General features: G+C 38.8%; 1 protein-coding gene across 1 annotated transcript; it reads right to left on the reverse strand.

Moving 5' to 3' along the window:
- Positions 1–2,083: 2,083 nt before the first annotated feature.
- On the reverse strand, positions 2,084–5,559 carry rpl8 (ribosomal protein L8). Its single transcript, XM_007547216.2, has 6 exons — positions 5,531–5,559; positions 4,728–4,871; positions 4,506–4,647; positions 2,807–3,025; positions 2,581–2,696; positions 2,084–2,283 (listed from the first exon to the last, which is right to left on the reverse strand). The coding sequence occupies exons 2-6, from the start codon at positions 4,863–4,865 to the stop codon at positions 2,125–2,127; spliced, it is 774 nt and encodes a 257-aa protein (XP_007547278.1). The 5' UTR covers positions 4,866–4,871; positions 5,531–5,559; the 3' UTR covers positions 2,084–2,124.
- Positions 5,560–13,887: the final 8,328 nt, after the last annotated feature.

The raw sequence follows: 13,887 nt of genomic DNA on the forward strand, positions 1-13,887 counted from the left end.
CATGACATAAATAGGTTATAATGATTTTCATTTAGTCAGGACTTTACGCTGAATCTAGCCACATGCATCACATGTAGATTCTAGTAAAGCATTGATTAATGCCTGGTTTTAAAATGAGTTAACTGGACTTGTAGTCATTATTTTGTGCCCATGTGGCTGGACACCACAGGGCACAATCGAACCCGATTGAACAGTTATTCCTAGGATTTCTGTCAGCTAATGTGTCTCTCAGGATTTGAAAATGGGCCGACAGCTTGTGTAGTGTGCGCTGGACATTACACTAAGGAAATGAGGAAGGGAGGGTCAGTGGAGAGCACCGGAGCTGAGCCTTTTTTCATCCAGTGTCATCCAGAGAAAGAAAAATGGCAGGAAGAGACGAAAAAGCCGATAATTAAAATGAGGTCGATAGGTTTAATTTATCGTGCGATTAATTGATTTATCGTTTATCGCGACAGGCCTACTTGTAAGTTCTTATTGTACATATTCTTATTTTTCTGCTTTCCTGGTTATTCTTTAGTAGTATTTGCATTTGTGTGGCAGTAGCTGCAGTGACATGCAGCCATACATTTGCCTAAAGGAGAACACCATAAAGTTGTAAATATTTATTTTTTATTCTCTGTTATTGCACTAAATAACAGAATATCTTGGTGAAATTGTAAGTCCACATGGGCTGTTCCTAGATTGTGCTTTTTTAGTGTCTGCTTCATAACTTATGTTTTTTGTAACCACAAATTTTTCTTAGTCAACAAATTAGTCTGCATTGTAAGCAAGTGGTAAGTAGAGGAGCTTTCTTTCAGCCGGATGACTAGCAGTGTGCAGCAGCAGGTTGGAGGAGGGTCAGCTTTAGAAAACTGGACACTGCATCACTTTGAACCATACAATAAGACATTTTTTAAAATCTTTGGCTTGATGCTGGAAATGTCCCATTGCCTCTATGAAGTTAAGATTTATTTATATATTTGGACATTCAATAAGAACATGGAAAACCACTGTTGTTCAAAAAGTGTTTTAAAAACGCAGTAAAGCTGGTAATCCAGTTCCACGAGTGAAAATACTTCCAAGTTTCTCAACCACAGCTTCGTATCTATGTATCAAACATAACAGGAAGTTATGAGCAGGACGTCATCAGCAGATGTTTCAGAAATAGATTTCCTTAGCGCGTCTCTAAATGCTGTTCCAACCTGAGCGCCCTCTACGGTACAATGGTGGGTATTGCAGTTCACATTTTGAACTATTCTAAAAATAAATGCCAACCCAACCTGATGGGTTGGATTCTTTTTTAAAAATACATAAATTATGTCATAAGGGTAGTTAATTGTTTGGAGTAAACTATAAGTTAAACAAACTGCTCCAAAGCATTTTAGTAAATTAGTAATTCAATCCAGAAAGTGGAGCTTGTATATTGTGTAATTTATCAAACATGGAGCGACATTCCAAATGTTCATTTCTGTTTTCTTTGGATTACAAAAGCTTACAGCTTCCCAGAAAGTTACAGATTGAGATTCAGAGCCTCCTCACTCTGCCTGCAAACTTATAAAAAGAGGATTTAAGACCACAGAGCAACAATCTCGTTCTTCTCATCCCAGGTAAGACGGTTCTGAAGTTGTCTCTGGTTTAGTGGCAGCTGGAGTCCTGGACATGTCTGTATGGTGGCAGGCAGGTAACTCCAGCTGCAGTTCTCTTCTAAACTCAAATAGGCTTTGCTTCACAATCCTTGCTTTTGCACTTTTTTCAGCTAGTTTTTCCTTCCACTCAGCCTTCCTTTAAAACGCATAGATGGCAATCTGTGAATATAATTTGTTCTTTATTTGCATCCAAACTGCACCTAGTTTAAAACTTTGATTCAAGATGGCATAAATCAAATTTATATCCTTTAGTAAAAGTATTTTTCTATACTTTTTCGTAATGTACCACAAGAAAGTTGTAGAAAAAGTACTTCCAACAGTTAAGATCGTTAATAGAACTATTCATTTTTCATAAAAACAACAAAATTCTAGTTCATCTGTTTGATTATTTCACTCCCTTGAGGTAGTCGGATTTCTCAGACACTTTTTACTACATAAAACTCAGAAACACAGGAAAATGGTGATTTTGGAACATGTTTTATTAACAAGAGGGTCACATTTAGTTCTCCTTTTCCTGGACGGTCTTTGTTCCACGCAGTCTGCCTGTACGACGGGCAGCGATAAGACCGACCTTGCGACCAGCAGGTGCGTCCCTCCTGATCGTTGAGGGTTTGCCAATGTGCTGATGGTTACCACCACCGAAGGGATGCTCAACAGGCTGCACAGAGAGCAGAGGGAAAAAAAGCTCAACAAACAGTTCAACCTTTAGTGAGTTTTTGAAAACGAAGATGTAGCATACTTTATCTCCAAGAAGTCATTTAAGGTTAACCATCTACTCCTTTGACTGCTTTAACTTTAGTTTTACCTTCATTTGTGTCGGATTACTGAGCACAACAGTTAAAACTGAAATAACTTCCCAGCTAAAGGCGACATAAATGCACCTGAAGCCCCTTCCAGTTCTACTCCTTGGGTTTTTCGCACAGTGCAGCCAGGCTGCGTCCCCAGGTTCACTTACGTTCATAGCCACACCACGGACACGAGGCCAGCAGTTCCTCTTGGCCTTGTACTTGTGGTAGGCGCGGCCGGCCTTCAGGATGGGCTTGTCGATACGACCGCCTCCAGCAACGACACCTTGAACGCAGCAGCAGCGGAGGAGGAGAAGGAGGATTTCAGTTACCTTCAGTGGCGGCAGCGTCACCAAACGCCAACAAACAAACAAAAAAACATGACAGCGTCCTCACCGACGACGGCTCTGTTGGCAGAAGAGATGACCTTCTTGGCGCCGGAGGGCAGCTTGACTCTGGATTTCTTGGTCTCTGGGTTGTGGGAGATGACGGTGGCGTAGTTTCCTGAGGCGCGGGCCAGCTTGCCTCTGTCGCCGGGCTTCTCCTCCAGGCAGCAGATGATGGTTCCCTCAGGCATGGTGCCGACGGGAAGAACGTTACCGATGTTCAGCTGAGCTGCGGAGCAGAGGACGAAGAGACGGCCGCTTTAAATCTGAATGTAAGCGTCGTCTTTCTGATCAGCACAAAAACAGTCTGGAACAAAAGAAGTTCTCCTTGCTTCAAGACAATAATCTGGTGAATTATTTCCTTTATTATTCTTAGCCAATAATCTGGTGAATGTTTATCCTTCATTTCAAAGATACTTTATTAATCCCAGAGGGAAATTAAACATCGCAACTCATTCTACAAGTTTTTTCATAGAAATTTAATGATGATTTCTGCTGTAGATTCCGATTTGCTTCTAATATTAAGGAGAATCAACTAAACAGTACATATTCAATGTGAATTGGATTTTGATGTAAAGTTTTTCTTTTTTTAAATCACAATCACGCTTCATAATAATTCTCATTTTTGCTATTGCAACACTGTGACAGTGGACTTATAAAATTGGGTTCCCAATTTTAAAAAAAATTCATATTTTACGCAGAAAATGTGGGGAAGAAAACTACTGTGTAAAATTAAAAACAGACTGAGATGGGACCGTTATCAGGAATATTCATCACTGAAGTAGCAGAAACATTTGTTACAAGAGCATCAGCCACTTTCACTAATAATAATAAAATCTAAAGGCACCCACATTCAAAACATCAGAGAAGCTAACACACATACTTTATCATTTCGAATGGCGAAGTATTAAAGTCCAGTTTTCTTTGAGGTCTGTGGAAACTTCTTTTGACCCACAGTTTTTCTAAAGACTATAATAAATGAACTTCAAAGTGTATGACCCAAACCTTTACATGTTTTATTAATCACTCTCACTTAGTTGGATGGTTTTTGTTTTGTTTTTTTTAGTTTTGATGCGCTAACCCACATAGGTAATTTTATGTTTTACATTTAATTTTCATTTAACTTCAGACAGCTAAATGATGAAATTTTCATAATAAAAGGGCAAGATCGTGTACTTTGGGAGCAATCCTTCCCCTACTGCTTTACTATTTTATTTTGAACTAAACAGAACAATCTTTTCCAATTAACTCCCATTCTAGATACACACTGCCATTGTAATTTGCTTTTATTTCTTTTTCAAATCAATAAGCTTCTGCTGTAATCCCTACAAAACTTCCCGTTTTATTGTAAAGCTGGTTATCATGCACAGGATGCTAAAAATAAAGTATTCGGTTGACTTAAAACATTTTTTTTTTCATCATATTCAATGTTTCTGTCAATTTTGAAAACACATACAGTGCTCTCCTAATACCTTCCCCTAAACATTTAAATTTCCATACGTGGAATGGTGAAAAACTTTTCACAACTACACTGAGATTTAAAGTGACAATCAGTTGTGGAATATTTGATTGGTGCATCTGAATTTGGAACCGTTCGCAACAAAACCTGATTGTCTTTTTAATGCAACCTCAAAAACAACAACAACAACGAATAAACCACGTACACTCACGCAACAGCTTAAACACTGATGACGGCTGTCGGTCCTTACCCTTCTTGCCACAGTAGATGAACTGTCCGGTGTGGATACCCTCAGCAGCGATGAAGAGCTCGGTTCTCTTCTTGAACCGATACGGGTCACGGAAGGCCACTTTGGCCAGGGGGGCGCCACGGCCGGGGTCGTGGATGATGTCCTGGATGAGGGTTGCGGACATATTGACACTTCCAACCTTGCAACAAGGACAACCGCAATCTGCTGATAGTCACTGCTTACCTTCACGATGCCCTTGATGTAGCCATGGCGTTCAGCGAAGTCGACCTGACGGAGTTTAGCAGCACCTTTCCTGTGCTTGACGTGGGCTCTGAAAACAGAGCCTGCACCTTTTCTCTGTCCCCTGATCACACGTCCCATCTTGAACTGAAACACAAATCATTAGGCGTCTCTCTCAATCATTGTGGCAGTGAATGTAAATAACGTTAGGCAGTAAAAGATGTAATTATATATGCAGTGACCTATTAATTCAACAGTTTTGAAGAAACCATTATGAAAACCCTGACACTTTTAGAAAAGATTCAAACCTGTTTTATCATACAGACAAACATAAACTTAATGTTTTGTCTTAATAAAACTGTGTTCACTAATTAAATGTTTACAACAAACCCTCTGCTTTTCATACAACTGTTAGCCTGGCAGCTAGCCGCACAAAGTCAGTGTCATTCTGAAGCTGTACGCGGCTCTTAGTGTTCAGAGCTGCTGCTTCCACATTTCGCACATAAGAGCGATTTTAATAACCTTTCGCCATTAGCACAGATTTACACGAAGCCCCAATAGCGCTTTGACACCAGCGCTTACCGGCCTCCTAGCTAATATCACACCGCTACTGCAGCGCCATGTCACCAAGAGGCAACAAAACATAAATAAATACTTTGAAAACCACTCTACTATTGAAATACAACACGGGTCACATCCTTATACATAGTTTATAGTTTTATATGTATTAATTTAAGGTGGATGAGCCAGTAAAATCAAGATTTATACAAGATTTCAAGACGGGGACCATAAAGTATCAGTCCTACCTAAACTCCGCTGACGGAAAGAGGAAGTGCAAAGTAAAATGCGGAGGTTTTCTTCCGGAGAAATCACCGAAAGGGGCTCATGGGAAATGTAGTGACGCACATTTCACTAGCTGTTGTTGGAATCAAGTTTCACCTAAATGAAGCAAATAAAGAAGATGAACCTCGCTATTTAGCTAAATATGAATTATTACGGTTTAATTTCTTTTTTTAAAGACACATATATGTTTATTAAAAAAAGGAAAAATCTGTATAATTTTCCCTACTCTGCCTTTACCGAAAATTTTGAAGCGATTCCGTAGTTTGAAAACAACTTAAGTAAAAGACCGATAGAGTTTTCATACAAAACGATAATCAATAAGATTCAAGTGGACATTCTGCAACTTCTGGGGGTGGAAACAGCTTTCGCACAGATTTTAAAAATAGATTTAGATTTATTTATTTATTTATTTATTTATTTATTTATTTATTTATTTATTTAAATATGTAAGCTTGAACTACATATTCAAATGTAATTATTTTTACATAATCTATTTTCAATTTTTTTGGCACCATGTTGTCTGCTTCTGTTTTGCACAATATGCAGTATATTATGAGATAAGTTAATGTTTCAAGTATGTTCATATTAACATATTAACATTAAGACTCAGACTGAAAAACAACTATTTTTACCAATAAGAATTAGCCTGTAATATCTAATCTGTACCACAAGATGGCAGCAGTACAATATGAAAGAGAACGAAGAGGAAGCGCTAAGTAAGCCAAATTGGTGAAAAGTCCCATATTACCATCTGCTGGAGCTTGCGGTGTGTTGTGGTAACGGATCAGGGGAAACGCTAAGAAGCAGTACGACTGAGTGAGACCGAAGTGGTACTTTGGTTTTCTGGTCGAGAGGCAGACTGATTTAATAAATGTCATGTAAGACTGGAGCTCAAATAAACAGACTGTCCTTTTCAAAATAAGCTTGAAACTAACCAAACAGCTAATGTTAATGTAAGTTAGGTCTTCCTATGTATTTCAGGCAGTTTTCTTGTATTATTCCAATGTTAACAATTGTTTGAAAAAATACATCTTAATTTAAAAAAACAATCTTCATTAAATTGTTGATTTTACACTTGCGAAGCTGGTACGAAATACTAGAGAGCTTTAAAAATGGTTGTGCACCCTCAGTAAAGATGTGCACAAAACTCTTAAAATAGATGTATTTTAAGGTTATAAAGACATGATGTAACAGCTTTGGATGTTATTCATTTTTTGTGTGTTTGTGGTACCACATGTGGCGGCACGATAAACTTAAGTCCTCATCTGGCTTTGGTTGTCCCACCCCAGTTGTTTTAAGCATCTCAGATTTTGCTCTTATTGTTTGTATTAGTCGGTTTAGGTGAGTAGTTGAGAAATATTTTCTAATTTATTGCAAATATCACACACATCTCTATTAGCTATATGTCAAGTGTGGTTAAGAGAAAAGGGCCTTTTTGTCAGGTTACATTTAAGCCCCAAACGGGCAGGAAGTCCAAGAGTATTAGTTCAAAATTCCTATTTTGAACAAATTTGAAAAAGAAAAAGTTAAATAAAAAAATATAGACAGTATAGTGTATATTCATCTAGTGTATATATATTTTACAGCAGCAGACGACCCTGAATGGCAGATATATACAGTGGAAGTACGCTCTGAAACTTTTTCTTCTTGTATTTCAGATGTTTGCTCAGAGTCCTGTGTGTGGTTGTTTGCTCTCCAGTGCAGCAGAGATGTTGAGCAACAGATGGTTCCCCTCCTGAGATCAGAGCATCTCGCTGGAGGAACAATGCTGCTGTGATTAATGAGGACATGCACACATGCAGGGCTGAACCAGCAGGTGATAAATATATGACTTACTTATTATGATGCTGCATTGTTTTGCACAGTCCCGCAGGTATAACAGGCATAAATACAGCACCTACTCCCACGCACTCATATTCTGGATTTGGCCTTTATTGTTTTCTTGATTTTATCCCTCAGAGATCACAGAGTTCGGGGACTGATATCGCTGCTCCTGTTGATAGGTACTTGTTAAAAAGGCATTTTCCTCTTCCCCCCCACCCCCCCAAGCATTTCCCAGCGCTTTCAGCTGTTTGGGCTTTGTGAGAAATTAACTTTCTTGGTTCACTTCAACAACAGTAAAGTAAATTATGTGCCTATACATTATATCTTGGAGTACTTACTGATGGAGCTACGAAGCGCAGAGGGACCCCTAATTGTGCTGTTGGGAGGAATTCTCATGATGGTGTTGAACATTGTGCATCCAAGCATGCTTTCTTTCCAGATGGCACCGCTATGCACAGTAAGACTTAAAATAAAAATAACTTTGCTTGGATTCATACTCGCAAAACACAAGAGCCGCTAGATAGAAGCATTTTTATATGGCAGGATTAGAGTGTTGGAAAAAAAGAAAAGAGATGCAAAAATATCTAATTGCATAAGATGATCAACTTTTATAAGAAAACTTTAAAATCTAATTGGCAATACATGAAAAAAAATGACATTATTATTTAGCAACAAATATAAATCTTTACAAGATAAGATGGGTCATTTTGATTGAAAAGAGTAGTCAAAACTGTAAATGTAGAACTACATGGCTGTTTTTTTTAATAGATGTTTTATTTAGTTTATGAAGATGCTGAAAAATGATCAACTTAATAAGCTTCAACCAATCACTGTAGACCATGAGATGAGAATGGTGCCTCAGAGTGCTCTCTTGTTCAGTTATAATACAAAGACTATTGGAAAAAGTTGCAAAAATGATCACAGAAATTGATCATTTTTAGAGAGAGGGCTAAAGATAATGATTGACAAAAAAAAAAAAAAAAAAAAAACTTTCCAAGAAACTTTGATAAAACCCCTAAAAATCAGTGATGCTTTATTTTGTTGGCTTCTCCCGCCCCGATCATGTTTGAGACAGAGGACGTTTCATGTCCTGGAAATCCCCCGGTCCTAACATTCTTGACTGTATTTCCTGTGGAGACTTTCTGCTCGGTAGGGCTCACGCCTGAAAACAGACACACAGAGACATGGGTACGCCGACACGTTAAGTAACAGATAAAACCATAACAGGAAGTGAGGCGAACATATACAGAAACATGTCCAAGTGTGAATACGTACAGCCAGAAAGGCTGCAGGGCCTTGCAAAAATAGTTGTGGTGTTTTTTGTTGTCAAGCTGCAAATATTATGTGATCAACCGACACGATGTAGCTCCGCTGTAGCGACAAACCTCCCAGCACGACGCCTCCACTGCTGTGTTTCACTATGGTGATGGTGTGTTTTGGGTGGAGATTGGTTTTAGTAATTTGATTCAGCCTCTGCAGCTCCTCCAGAGTAACCATGGGCCTCTTGGCTGTTTCTCTGATTAATGCTCTCTTTGCCTAGTTGTATTATTAATAATAAACGAGAGCCTTAAACACACTGCACCACGGTATATTTATTAACAATGTAATGTAACATTGCCTAATTTAGCTTTCTGCTGGCATAATAGAAAATAGCTCTTTTTTTTTCCACAAAGGTTGAGTCCCTCTGAGACTCAAGTTTAGGATGTGAGACATCAGAGAGGAGGAGGTGCGGTTCAGGACGACCTCTCGACCTTTGACCTCCCACTGGTGGAATAACCTCCGGCCCATGTATACGGGAAAATGCAGAGCGCTGCAGATGTGACAACAGAGCTCCATTCTGCTGTCCAACAACTAAACGCTGCGCTGCGCTGCACTGCACTGTAGGGGTGTGCGTGTGCGTGTGTGTGTGTGTGTGTGTGAGTGCGTGTGTGCGTGTGTATGTGCCTCTTCATCATTAGTACAGTTAGCTTTGTCAGATTTGGGACAAAACAGAACAATGGAGCTGAAACTCGTACAACACACACAGACTGTTCTGTTTATTTTACTGTTTCCTGTTTCTCTCCGCAAGAAGATCCAGCAGCGGTTCGGACGGGGAACCGTACCGAACTGTGTGCATTCCCTGAAGCCGACTCCCAGATGTTTCAATGCATGGGCACAGGCGTGTATTTGAGCGTTGTCATGCAATCAAATACAAGCCTGCCGTTTCCCACGGTCAAGACAGGAAGTACATATTTAAATTTAACAGAATTAGTCACAGTACATTCTCATTAAACAAACTCGTTCTATGTCTCGATTCCTCTTTTGACATTTGAGCTGAATGTTTGTCTTTCTTTTATGAACACCGAGATGCTTTGAACAAATTAAACAGTTTTGACTGCTACATTGTTTTTTTTTTTGTGTTTTTTTTTATCTATATGTGAATACTTTATTACTTAAGCCGTGTTTTCAACCTGCTTTCTTGTTTTTGCTTTCCCCAGTCGATTAATATTTTCCTGGCTGTGATAAAGTTGTAAAACTTTTCTATTCGCTGTGGGATTTGGATTTTTGTTGAGGATACGTCCCCTCTTTGAACTTTTGGATTCCGCTCCGTCTGACCTTTGTGATTTGGCAAGCTCACAGCAAACATGAAATAAAACAGCACTGCGATATAAATATTCAGTGCTAGTTTATTTTTAAGGATTTCCCTGGACACTGTCCAGTGGTGTGTACTAGTCTTGAGCAAACATGTAGTTCTTTAGCTGTTTGAGATCCTGCCTTCAGGATTTAGATCTGCAGACTTTATCAGCATATCCAAAACATAGCCATGTCACAGTTCTTGATCTTAAATATTAAGCGCCACTGTGCCCTCTCTTCTACATATGATACTTGCCTATGGAGATAGTTGTGAATAGTTCATCTCTGTAGTTCCGTACTATGCATATTACACTCAAACGTGTCCTGAAACATTTAAGCACAACCATGCATATTAACTCACTGCCAAGTGTTTCTATGTCATCATTTTAAGCATTGCCTGCTGTGATTTACACTGATCAAGATGAATGAGAAATAAGATTAAATGTTAACAAAGTAGAGTGCTGTGTGGATGCTCATCAGTTTTGTTTTCTCTCTCACCATTTGACAAAATATGGCTCACCCAATTGTACCTGAATCAAAACAATAAGGTGAGACAACAGCCGCATTAGCTTGAACTAAATTCACATTTTGTTGCAATAAATAAATCTCAGATGAAAAATGATATGAAATTGATTTTTTTTTTACTACAGTAATTCAGAAGAGAAAAATTCCACTGTAAGAAATAACGTCCAGCGAGAAAAACATTTTTCATCTAGATCAATCCCAATAAATCAAATACATGGTAACTGCATGCCTATTGGCTTTTTGAACTTGATGCAGCAAAAACAGTTTTTTTTGCCCCACCATCACAAACGTAAACAGGTGGAGTCTTCAAAAACACTAGTTGGGCTTTGAATGAAACCAAGTTCTTTAGCTTGATGAGACTAAGATGACAAACACACCATGTGGGTTTGGCATGAAACAAAGAATGAATATGTATGTCCTCTCTTAAGCAGGTGTAGCTGTAACATTGGTGATTTTATTTAAAAAATAAAAAAAAAACATTTAACAGCATCAGATTATTTTTAAAAGACTTTTAATGCATCCTTATCAGGGATGTTAATTAATGTGGCCTTAATGGCTCTTGCTCCATCATGGCCAAAAAGAAAATAATTTTAGAGGTCATATACAAGTGCAACCTTTTGCACTGTACACCAGTGACGCTATTTTAAGTGAAAGGTCAACTAAAAGGTCATCGTGACTGTTTTATTAAGGGGTTCATCCAAGCTCTCAAAATTAATGAGGAAAATATGACAATAGAAACTTTTATAATATTTTACTTTATAAAAATAAAGTACAGAATAGCCAGTGACAAACACTGCCCTTGTATGCAGGTTTGGTCAAAACATGTTCACCATTGTTTCAGTAAAATACAGTAAGGTTGTGAGTTTGGTTATAATTTTTCAAAGAGATGATGCGTCTGTCTGTCTCTTTTTTTGGGGGGGAGAGGGGGGGAGTCTCTTTGCCGACGGTCAGAACAGCTGCTTTCATCCAGAGGCATTGTGGGTCTGAGTTGCTGTGGTGATGCCTCCAGTTACGGCAGCTGTTCAATCTGCCGATGTCAACATCGCTACTGGCAACTCTGATTAAAAACATCAAGACACTCCGTGCTATCATAAGGAGTGAACAACATCATTAATCACTCATAAGATCTGTGTGTGCATGGTAGTGTGATAATTTAGTCATTAAAATCCAAAAACAACTTTAAAAAAAAAAATCCTCCCACTCACTGCAGCCTTCATCAAAGTCGTTTGCTTCTGTTCTGAATATGAATTGAGTGCAGTTCTCTGATTTTCCATCTGATGGCGCTGGCCTGACAGGAAGCTGTACTGCGGCTTTAGTGTTTAATCTGATTAAACTGATACTGTAATTCACCCCTCGTAGGATGTCCCAGTCCTGCCATTCTGTTTCACTTCCTGTTTATGTTTTTTTTTCTTTTTTAAATCTTACCAAGAAAACAAACAGCAGAATAGGGGTTGTGGAAACCGGTTGCCATAGAGATTGAAGACGTACACACACCGCACACACTGAGGCCAGCTGTCAGCTGGCTGAGAAGACCTCCTCTTTGTTCGAAGGTGAGATGAATGGACAGCGGAGAAGTTGTCAGGAGAACAAACGGGCAAACATCACGATTCTGGTTGGTCTTCATCAGTCTCTCTACTGATGAAGACAATAAGTCTAGTCAAACAAAAGTCTTAAGCGCACCATTCATGGACTCGGATCTAAATAAAAAATAAAAAAAATACAAGGATCACGGGACCATATTTTATTAGTGTGAAAGTGTGATGACTCCTGTCTGATTAACCACCTCTTTGTTCCGCAGGTGAAGTGGGTGTGGCCTGGATTTAACCCCTGACCTGGAGAACCTGGGCCAGTGTTCCCACCTTATTTAAACCTGGCTGCTCCTCACACCAGGGGCTGATCATGCTTCCCCCATAACAAGCAGTCCGGATATTGTTGTGAGGTTTGTTGTTTTGGTTATGTCTAACTGGTTTGGCTTTTCTTGAATTAGGTCTTGTGTCGGTTAGTATCTCGGTTCTCGTTTGGTTTGGTTTGGTCCAGGTTGGATTTCTGCCATGTTTCAACTCAGCTTGGTGTTTTTTGTGTTTAAAACTTATGTTACTTTCAGCAACCAGCTAGTCTGTTGGATAGGACCACACGGGCCAGCCTTTGCTCATCAAATACATCATTATTCCTTTGGTTGCTCTTTGGTCTGTCGCTGGTTCCGTGTTGGCTCTTCCTTGTACCACTTTTGGTAGATTCAGACCGCTGTCAGGACAAAATGTTCACACCTTATCTGTCTACATTTCACACACATACTTTTAGTAGTCTTAAATTTTTTTTTAAATAGAAATACTACATAAAATATATATTTTTTAAAATATTCACAGAGTGTCTTGAAGTTGATCTATTTTAGGGCTTATGAAAAAATGTCAAAATAATGTTAATTTGAGATATTTCCATTTTCTGTTAGTTTACCTGCCATATATGGTTGAACTTGCAAGTCTACAATTGGCATTGATTTTGGATCTGGGAATATTTCTAAATGGCATATTTTATCTAACTGAGGGAAAAGTTATATATTTGCAATTCATAGCTGCAGGTTGTGGAGGGGGCAATGCTGTCTTCCACAATGAAAATAGACCTCTGCTCTACAACAGTGTCGGCAAAAAGGTTTGCAAATCAATTAAAATACTCACTGAATACTGTGAAAGGAAACGTTCCAGTTAATGCTGAACTCAAAGTTCATTTCTGCCAAGTTATGAAGGACAAAATCCTCCAGGCTAAACACACTGGTTTGCTGACGTGTGCTTCTGAAATGTCAGTGTCACAGCAACCTTGAGGAAGTAGCAGAGCTGATCTTCCCTTTTATATCTCTTCAGAAACACAAATATATATATATATATATATATATATATATATATATATATATATATATATATATATGTATATGGGTGGGGGGATGTGAAGGAGTGACAAGGAGACAGGAAGACTGTTGTCAAAGTATGGGTATATTTCACTGTGTTCAGGATGTTGTTTAGCCTCTCAGAGGAAAAGGTGAAGGGCTCAACTCTTATTTTGACAGGAGGTCAACATGCAGTGCTTTTATTTTGATGTCCTTAAATAGAAAGAGGCCTTGGTAGAGAAGGACTTCCTGCGATGAGAGTCAGGGAGAAGGAGAAGGAAACAGGCAAAAGGATTGCCTTAAACCTCCTTAAGGAAGCTAAAAAGAAGAAGTTCAGCCCAGTTGCTATGGCTACCAAGGCATTTACAAGCAAAACCAGCTAAGGAGAAGAACATGGTAAGTGAAGTAACCTGTGACCTCTGAGTAGTTTAGTGTTTTTTTCCCCAACCGCAGACATAGTGTTTGTGAATTTTGAAG

This window comes from Poecilia formosa, unplaced genomic scaffold (assembly GCF_000485575.1).
Source record: "Poecilia formosa unplaced genomic scaffold, Poecilia_formosa-5.1.2 Scaffold19, whole genome shotgun sequence".
Classification (NCBI taxonomy): domain Eukaryota; kingdom Metazoa; phylum Chordata; class Actinopteri; order Cyprinodontiformes; family Poeciliidae; genus Poecilia; species Poecilia formosa.